At 46.7% G+C, this 9,188-nt stretch overlaps 1 protein-coding gene across 1 annotated transcript in view; it reads left to right on the top strand.

The window, feature by feature from the left end:
- The first annotated feature begins 3,821 nt into the window (after positions 1–3,821).
- LOC107112579 (carbohydrate sulfotransferase 9-like) overlaps positions 3,822–9,188 on the top strand; it is a 12,938-nt gene continuing 7,571 nt past the window's right edge. Inside the window, exon 1 of the mRNA XM_015413744.1 lies at positions 3,822–3,873. Coding sequence (XP_015269230.1) covers positions 3,822–3,873 — 52 coding nt within the window. The remainder of the gene's footprint in view (positions 3,874–9,188) is intronic.

Genomic DNA, 9,188 nt, shown 5'->3' with positions numbered 1-9,188 from the left:
TTCTTCCAGTGCTAGCAGCTTTCTGCTCAGTGTCCTGCAATGACTGGAATGTACCTGCTGCAGGAGAGAGCACCCTTTTTGGGTGGCTGAGGACACGCTCACAGTTATTACCTTTTTAACCCACCATTTTGGCAGCATTTTACCCAGTTTAGGCCAATAGACAATGATGTTGCCCAGAACCACCCTGTCAACCTCACAGTTGTGTGGGGACTCTAATCCAACCTCTCAATCACTTGGACTCTCACTCTTCTACAATAAGTACGTAAAGTGAGACAATTCATTACTCTTTCATGATGATGTAAAAGAATTTTGACTGAAATTAATAGGCTGGAGAATTTCCATAGTTATCCAATATAAGAAGGTACATGGCTTTCACATTTTTTATGCTTAAAAAGTGTGTGAGTTATTCACAGAGATCTCAGTGCAAAGAAAGTTAAGCAATCAAACCTAAGTTCCATTGCAATCAAATGGATGTTAGTCATAACTGAAGTCCTACTAATCTCAATGGAACTTAAACCCACCTAATTTCCTTTGGATTGGAGTCTACCGGAGTTCCCTGTGCCACTGAACAACAAACAGATGGTGTATCCTCAGCTACCCAGAAGGGGGGCAGTGTGCTCTCTTCCCATGCTAGGTACATTCTAGACATTTCCAGACACCGAGCAGAAAGCGGCCAGCACTGGAGGGATGCACTGATGACGACAACGACAACGACGACAATGATGATGTAGTACAATGCTTCAGTTTCAAAATAAGTGCAACAAGCCAGCATGCAAGAGTGGTTAGAGTGTCGGACTAAGATCTGGAAGACCCAGGATGCTTCAGATCCTCACTCTGCCGTGAAGCTCACTGAGTGACCTTGGAGTAGTCACTGCCTCAGCCTAACCTGCCTGACAAGGTTGTTGTAATGATAAAGTAGAGAAGGGGAGAATGTAGTAAACCATTTTGGGTCCCCCTTAGAGACCGCCTTTCCCCACATGTTCTGCAGAGAGCACTGAGATCAGGGTCCCAAAACTGACTGGCCTTCCCAGGTTAAGGAGACCAGGCTGGCTGTAACCAGGCTTTCTTGGTGACGGCTCCGTTCTGGTGGAATGAGCTCCCAGAAGAGATCAAGGCCCTGCGGAACCTTATGCAGTTCCGCAGGGCCTGGAAAATGGAGCTCTTCCACCAGGCTTTCAAGCAAGGAACCGCCCCCAACAGCTGAAGGATATAGAGCCCTGCCCCCCTGGAAATCCAACTACAGCCTGTGCCAGATGCCTAAGGATGATCTATGAGCCGACTGTGAGAACAGATTGTTGAACTTGGCCACCATCATTAAACAACAATAATGAGTACTAGCACTTTATAATGTCAGATGGTTTTAGAAAGTTTTAGGACTGTTCTTAACTGTATCTATGTGCTTTTATGTAAGCCACCCTGAGCCAGCCTCAGCTGGGAGGGCAGGGTATAAATTTAATAAATGAATAAATAAAATTAGAATAAAAGTGGAATATAAATAAACAAACAAACATAGAAACTATCTGATCTAAAAATCCGTCCTAAATGTACCGAGGCTGCTTAAGATAAGGATTATTCAATATTAGGGTTATTCAGTGTGTGGGGAGGACAGTAGATCTGCACATGCTTTGCACATTCAGCACCCATCATCGCCAACACCATTCCGTGCAAATATAGCTGATCTCCAGGATGCTTCAAACGGGTTATGCCATTCAAAGCAAGCATTCCGCTGAAGCAGAGGCCTCTTTAATTCATTCGGCATAAACAGAAGTTTTCCTGATCTATATCTTGAGCAGAGACATCAGCCTTACCCTAGATCCAGAAGTAATACATAAAGCAGATGTGCCTTTAATGCTGGGAGCCCTTATAACATATCTGCTTTTGTTCATCATTTCAGTGAAGTGCACATATGCAACAGGGACAGGCTATTGTTTCCCATGAATTTGCCGCCCTCTGGTGGAAATTTAAGGCAGCAAATAAGAGGGTCTGAGATTTCCTGTGCAAGAAAGAAAACACCAGTCAAAGAGGCAGCCCGCCACTAGGTATATATTGGACAGGAACTGCAGCCAGTTCTGACTCTAAGTCAGTTGCCCACATGAGACACAGGCTGATTTCGCACTAGAGCTGCCTCGATGTTGCGCCGCCGTTTGCCCCGATACTATTGGTCAATTTCACACCCGAAGCCACGGGGCTGCATTTGACCCGCGGCTTCACCCGATTTCCTCCGCAGTTTCGTGATCCTCAAAAAACAGGATTACGAAAGTGCGGGGGAAATTGGGCGAAGCCGCAAGTCAAAATGCAGCCCCGCGGCTTCGGGTGTGAAATTGACCAGTAGTATCGGGGCAAACAGCGGCGCAACATTGAAGCAGCTCTAGTGTGAAATCAACCACATATTTCCAAATCTGTTCTGATCCATACATTAGACTCAGATCCAGAGAATCATGAGTGGACTTCCTTTCACAGCTTTCCTCTCCATCCCCCCCCCCAGTTGGTCCTGAAGGTCAGAAAACCCTTTCTAATGCTGTTAAGAACTGGCATGAGGGGCAGTAGCTGGGGACATGGAATTGACAGCACAAAAGCCTTCCATTCACCCAAGAGAAAACCTGGATTTCATTGTGTTCTTGGATTTACTCTTACACATTTACCTATAATTTTATTTATTTATTTCAATTTCTATCCCGCCCTTCCTGCAAGCGGGCTCAGGGCAGTTTACAACATTAGGATAAAACAATAAAATCAGATAAAACTATCAACAACCCTTAGACAATGGCGAGCAACTACAGCTATTCCAATGGTGCCCTGGTGTTAGACAACAAAAACAGAAGGGCTGGATCAAAAAAAAAAAATCAGATTATGGATACTCTACCTTGGGTAGACCAAGGTGGCTATCATTCTATGTCCTCAAAAATTGGAGACCATAATAAAGATGGAAACAGAGAAGTAATGTAAGAAATGGCCCTTTGAGCAACCAATTAATACCAGTTTCAACATCTTATAGGATGAGGGAAACAGACAATCATTTCATGGACTAGGAATTGATAATTAGTAGTGTCCTTCCCTGCATAATGAGATAACTTTCTAGTTCTCATGAGAGAGCAGAAATTCCTCTCCTCACAGAATCATTTATTGTCAAGATGATGAGACTGCCCTTCTATCTCCCAAATTATTCAGCTCTTTTACTGAGGCACTATTCTGTGTCTCCCCACCATTTGAGACTGGCTGATAACATGAGATGGGGCCTTTTTAGTAGCAGCACCAAAATGCTGAGGGGTGCCCTTATAATCTCCTCAATGTTTTTGTTTAGATAAGAGTAAGAAGTGTTCCTTTATGGCAAGTATTTGTTTTTGACTGAATGCTGAGTAAGTGTGTATTCTTTTGGTTGGTTTACTAGGTAATTGTTTTCCTGTTTTATACAGTTGCTAGGAGGGAAGTCTGTTGTAGTGGCAATACAAGGGGGCTAGAGATGTGTCCAGGAGCAGAGGCGGCAGAGCAGAGATGAGGTGAAGCCCCCCGCCCCGGAATCGTTGGCGGCGCTCTGTAGGCCCATGCCCAGGGAACCGATAGTCGCTGAGCCGTGGGGAGGGGAGGAAGGCGCTGGCTTTCCTGCCACTCGCCAGGTGCACCCCTCCCAGTGCTCAGCCACCTCCCTGTCCTCGGCTGGCACCACAAATGGTGGGGCACGGTGACCCGGGGCCAGGGCGTTCATCCTCCTTCCGCTCCCACTGCACTGATAGGAGGCTGGGGGTGAATGGAGCAACCCCGGGGGGCACAGCAAGGTGCACCAACCCCCAGTCCGATGCAACGGGCAAGTGTCATCCTCGGCCATGGCCTGCAACAGCCCTGGAGAAAGGAGGCATCTGGGAGCAGACGGAGCAGGTGCGCCAGGCGGGTGCGAGCTGAAGTCCATCACCCAGGAACCCCATGTGGTGCCCTGTTGGCCCCTCCCCGGAGAACCCATTGCTGCTGGGCTGTTTGGCGTCCCCCCCCCGAGATGGACGGCCCCTTATAACATCGTGTTTAAGTGGTCCAAAGTGGCCGGCTTGTTCCTTCCCAAACTCCCCTTAGGCTAGCGCGGCATATCCGCACCACTGGCCTGGGAATGGGAGGGAGGTCCTGGGTTTCCCGCCAATGGCCAGGCCCACCCCCACGGGCGCCCAGCCACCTCTCCATCTTTGGCCGGGCTCGCAAACAGCAAGTTGCAGTGACTCAGGCCCTTCCTGCTTATCTGCTGTTTTGCTTTGTTCCCGCGTTGTCTCACAGTTGGCCTCCTTACCCCCTGGTTGCTGGAACAGGTATCTTGTGCCTCGGCTCCCAGCACACTGAGGCCGAGACTCCATTCCCTTAAGCAGCTCCCTCCAGAGTGAAGGCGAAACACTGGCCACTGGCTCCGTGGGCGGGGCCGAGCCAAAGCAGCGAGGCAATGCAGCCAGGGGATTGGGAGACCATGAGAGTGGCAGCTGAGTGGGCCAAAGGCTGTGGGAGCGTGTCCAAGAGTCACACCGAAACAGCTTTATATATAGGAGAGATTTGTATTTTAGCTATTACAGTATATGATTTTATTCTGCTATGTCTTGAGGGTAACATTTTTAATGATAAATACATATTTTCCCCTCACATCTCCATAAATGAATGGGGCTTGCATCTTACTGACAATGGGAGAGAAATCAGGGTTTAAAAAGAAAAAAAGTCCAAATTTCTGGACCTCTGTCCATAATAGAAAATATGGAGAAACCCTGTTTTGTATCTAGGAAGCTAGAATGACATGTTCGAACTAAAAAACAAACAAACACAAACCATTAAAACCAATGACACCTCTTGTTTTAAAAAGTGGTGTTGGTGAAAAGGGGGGAAGGAGTTTTGGCTGGCAGTAAACAGCCAAAGCAACAAGAAAGAAAGCTGTAATAAAGCACTACACACTCCAGTTGGAATAATTATAATAATAATTCTTGCATCCATATAAATATAAAAGTTCTCCAGAATATCGATTCGTTTCGTAAAGACTTCATCTGAACGAGGACCATAAATTACAATGGTGTGTCTTCTATCTTTAGCATTTTCAATCATGCCCGTCGGAGCTTACTACATATAGAATAATGAGAAACAATTCCAGGTGAAAATGTGATCTTGTATATTTGCACTCAATGATGGATAAAAGATAGAAGACACACCATTGTAATTTATGGTCCTCGTTCGGATGAATTCTTCACAAAATAAATAGATATTCCGGAGAACTTAATCAACAATCATCACGACCAGTGTTCCCTCTAAGCTGAGTTAGTGCGAGCTAGCTCACAGTTCTTTAGCCTCCAGCTCACACACTTTTGTCTTAGCTCAGGAAGGATGGCTCCAGAGCAAACTAATTTATGCAGTAGCCAAATGGCTCACCCACAACTTTAATGCCAGCAGCTTACAAAGTAGAATTTTTGCTCACAAGACTCCACAGCTTAGAGGGAGCATTGATCACATCTACATATGGAGCCAGTTTGGTGTAGTGGTTAAGTGCACAGACTCTAATCTGGGAGAACCGGGTTTGATTCCCCACTCCTCCACTTGCACCTGCTGGATGGCCTTAGCCTGGCAAGCCATAGTTCTGGCACAGCTGTTCTTGAAAAAGACCAGCTTCTGTCAGAGCTCTCAGCCCCACCTACCTCACAGGGTATCTGTTTTGGGGAGGGGAAGGGAAAGGAGTTTGTAAACCGCTCTGAGACTCCTTTGGGTAGTGAAGGGCAGGATCTAAATCCAATCTTTTCTTCTTTGCACTTTGCTTATATTTATATGGATGCAAGAATTATTGTTATAATTATTCCAATTGGAGTGTGTAACACTATATTACAGCTTTCTTTCTTGTTGCTTTGGTTATTTGAGGCTGTGACTCTTGTAGTATATGACAGTAAACAGCAGCAACGAGATTTAAACACACACACACACACACCAAAAAAACCCAAATAGATACATTGCACTTCAGTTTTGTTTGTCATTCTGCTCTGGAACTGCTGTGTAGGCAAATCAGGTGCTATCTTAATTGCCCTATTTTGTGTGCCTGCATTAACAGAAATGAGAGGTCTGGGTATGTCATGCAGGGCCTTTTTCAGCCATGGCCCCCTAGACCATAATATTGTCGGTCCTAGAAGGTCCATCAGACCTTCTTCCTTTGACTTTGTGGAAACTGGTAGAAACGTTTTGTTCTGGCCAGCATTTTTAATCTTCAGTTGCCAGCTCCTGGCAGGGAAATAACTGTAGATCTGGGGGCTGGAGCCTGAGGATAGCAGGGGGGGAAGGAGAATAATGCCATAGGATCCACCTTCCAAAGTGGCCATTTTCTCCAGGTGAACTGATCCTTGTCACTTGCAAATCAGTTGTAATCCCAGGAGATCTCCAGCACCACCTGGAGATTGGCAACCCTATTTTTATCCCCTGGAATTGCTTTGTTCTATTGACTCTACCACTGACGTCTGAGCAATCAGGCCCAGGTAAGGAATTGTCCCATAACATCTCTAGTCAAAATGGCAGATATAATCTTTCCCCCCACAGGTTGGATGTCATCTACACACATGAAGCTGTGAGCTGTGCTTCTTTGGCGAGCTAGGTATCACTGTCTGTTGATGACAGATATATTAGGAAACAAAGCGTGTGCGCAAACTGTACTTTAACCTTACCCTGACTGCAGTTTCTTCCCAGAGTAAACATCCATGGTTCTTTTGCTGACATTTCTTTAGATATTCACTTTAGATATCTGCTGTCACTAGTAGCAGTCACTTTGGTCGTCCAGGCAAAACAATGCACTTCTTCTCTCGTCTCTTCTTGGCTTCCCTGGTTTTCATTTCCTTGCTGTGGTGCAGCCATCTTCTCCGGAGACACTCACCTCAGAGCCAAGGTAGAGTTTTATCATTCACAATGGAGTGGTCTGCAAAGCAATTCTAATGTAGCAGTTCATTGTTCTCAGATATTATTCTCAGATTAGTATCTTCTAAAAAGGGTGATCAAGCAGAATAAAGGACGGAGGGGTTGTGCCTTGAATAGCAATTAACTGTGCAATCCTAAAAAGTGTTACACTTTTCTAAATCAATTGAAGTTAATGGGCTTAGAACAGTGTGACTCAGTTTAGGTTTGCACTATTAGAAGAGGAAATTTTGGCAGCTGCAGCTTTTCTCATCTTTGCAACAGTGAGTAGCTTTCTCTGCCATAGCCCCAAAGCTGTGGAAGCTGCTGTTAGTGATAGTCACAAATCCCTTTTCCTCACTATGTGAAGGTATCCTTCTCACTCTGGTAAAGGGGACCTATATGACTTCTGTCATCCTTTTACTTTTTACCTCAGGAGCCCAAACCTTTCCTGACAGATATAAAAGAATGACACCGATAGCATGGTTTTAAATAAAATAAGAAGATTTATTCTTTATAAAAGGCAGGGGAATGGGAAAATGGTTTTAAAGTAGGGTTGCCAAGTCGCAGCGGGGGATTGTAGGTCTTCACAGAATCCTTGCCGCGGGGACGGTGAGACGCGTTGTACCCGCTGTCGCCAGGATCTGACGCTACACGTCGCTCTGGCAACGGGGCTCCAAACATAGCGTCATGTCCTGGCGACGGCGGTGAAATGCGTCTCACGGTCCCCGCGGCAAGGATTCTGCAAAGCTTCAAGACCTCAACTGCCTACCTGTCCAGATCTTTTTTCCTCCCCAGCTCCCTGCTGGATGCATTCCATTGTCATGGAGGTGGCTCACCAATCAGAGTGAGCCTCTGCCACTGCCTACACTCAGGCTGTTTTTACTTAGTTCATCACACCCTCTTTTACAACAAATGTTTATCCTCACCCCACCCCCCAATTCAGTTGGTTGCAGAACTCTCTGGTGGTTGCAGAACTAGAGTGCTCAGAGATCACTGACCACTTTTAATCCCATTTGTGGAATGGTATACCAAAACCATTTCATCTGGCTTTCCATGCAATCTGAGATATTTCAGGTGCTGATGGTGTGAGGGTAAAATAGTATTTATACATTTATAGATATCCCATTCTATTTGGTGTGAGGAATATCAGATCTCAATGAGGAGATTATTGAATCCAGTCACCACCACTGCCCCCCCCCAAAAGAAGAAATTTCTAATCTACTTTTCTAACCAACTTTTCTGCTGCCCCTATTAGCAGTCAGGAGATAATCACAGATTTGGTCCTCCTAATAATGAAACTGCCTCAGAATCCACGACCACCCTTTGTCTCATTCCCAGATTTACTCTGAGACTCAAGCCTGTTTTAGAGTTTAACTAGCAGTAAAGCCCGTTGTGAAAGCAATACAACGGGATCTAGAAAGAGGCTCTGGGGCAGTGCTCTGGCTTTGGGCAAACAGTGTCAATTTGCTGTGGTGACCTCAGCAGGGTATAATGACAGAGTCCACTGTTTTCTCCAGAGGAACTGATCTCTGCTACCTGAAGAGCAGTTGTAATTGTGAGTAATCTGTAGCCCTCACCTGGAGATTGGCAACAATTGTTACCCAGGACAAAATGGCTGGTTTGGAGGGTGGAGTCTATGGCATTCTACCTGTCTGAGGTCCCACCCCTCTGCAAACCCCACCCTCTCCAGGCTCCACCCCTCAAATCCCCAGGAATTTGTCAGCATGTAGTTGGCAACCCCATCTCCTTCCCAGCTAGCCACCAACCTACCATTATCTGCCCCTTTGACTTCAGCTGACTTCTGCCCTCCCTTCTGCAGAGCAGTTGTAATACTGAGTGCTCTCCAGCCCTCACCTGGAGATTGGCAACAATGGTTCCCTATGTGAGACTGACTGGTTTGGAGGGTGGAGTCTATGGCAGTGTACCTGTCTGAGGTCCCACCCCTCCTCAAACCTCACCCTCTTCAGGCTCCATCCCTCAAATCTCCAGGAATTTCCCATCTGGAGTTGGCAACCCTATCAGGATTGGCCCCAATGTGTTTTCTCCCAAAGGCCAAAGTAGGTGACAGGACCAAGCTTAGTTGCCTACCAACAGGCACTGAGGGGAATGTAGGGTTGCCAGCTCTAAGGAGGGAAATACCTGGAGGTTTGGGGGGTGGATTCTGTAGAGGGCCGGGCGACGGAGGCATCGGCCTTCTGTCGCCCGCCTTGCCCCCCCAATCTCGGCCCGGGCACCCGCGGCTCCCACCAGCGGCCGCCCGACTCCAGACTCCCCCGCGGCCACTCCAGCCAGGCGACGGAGGCATCGGC

The sequence above is a fragment of the Gekko japonicus genome, unplaced genomic scaffold (assembly GCF_001447785.1).
Source record: "Gekko japonicus isolate JY-2015 unplaced genomic scaffold, Gekko_japonicus_V1.1 scaffold710, whole genome shotgun sequence".
Taxonomy (NCBI): domain Eukaryota; kingdom Metazoa; phylum Chordata; class Lepidosauria; order Squamata; family Gekkonidae; genus Gekko; species Gekko japonicus.
This window is presented reverse-complemented; position numbering and strand designations above follow the sequence as displayed.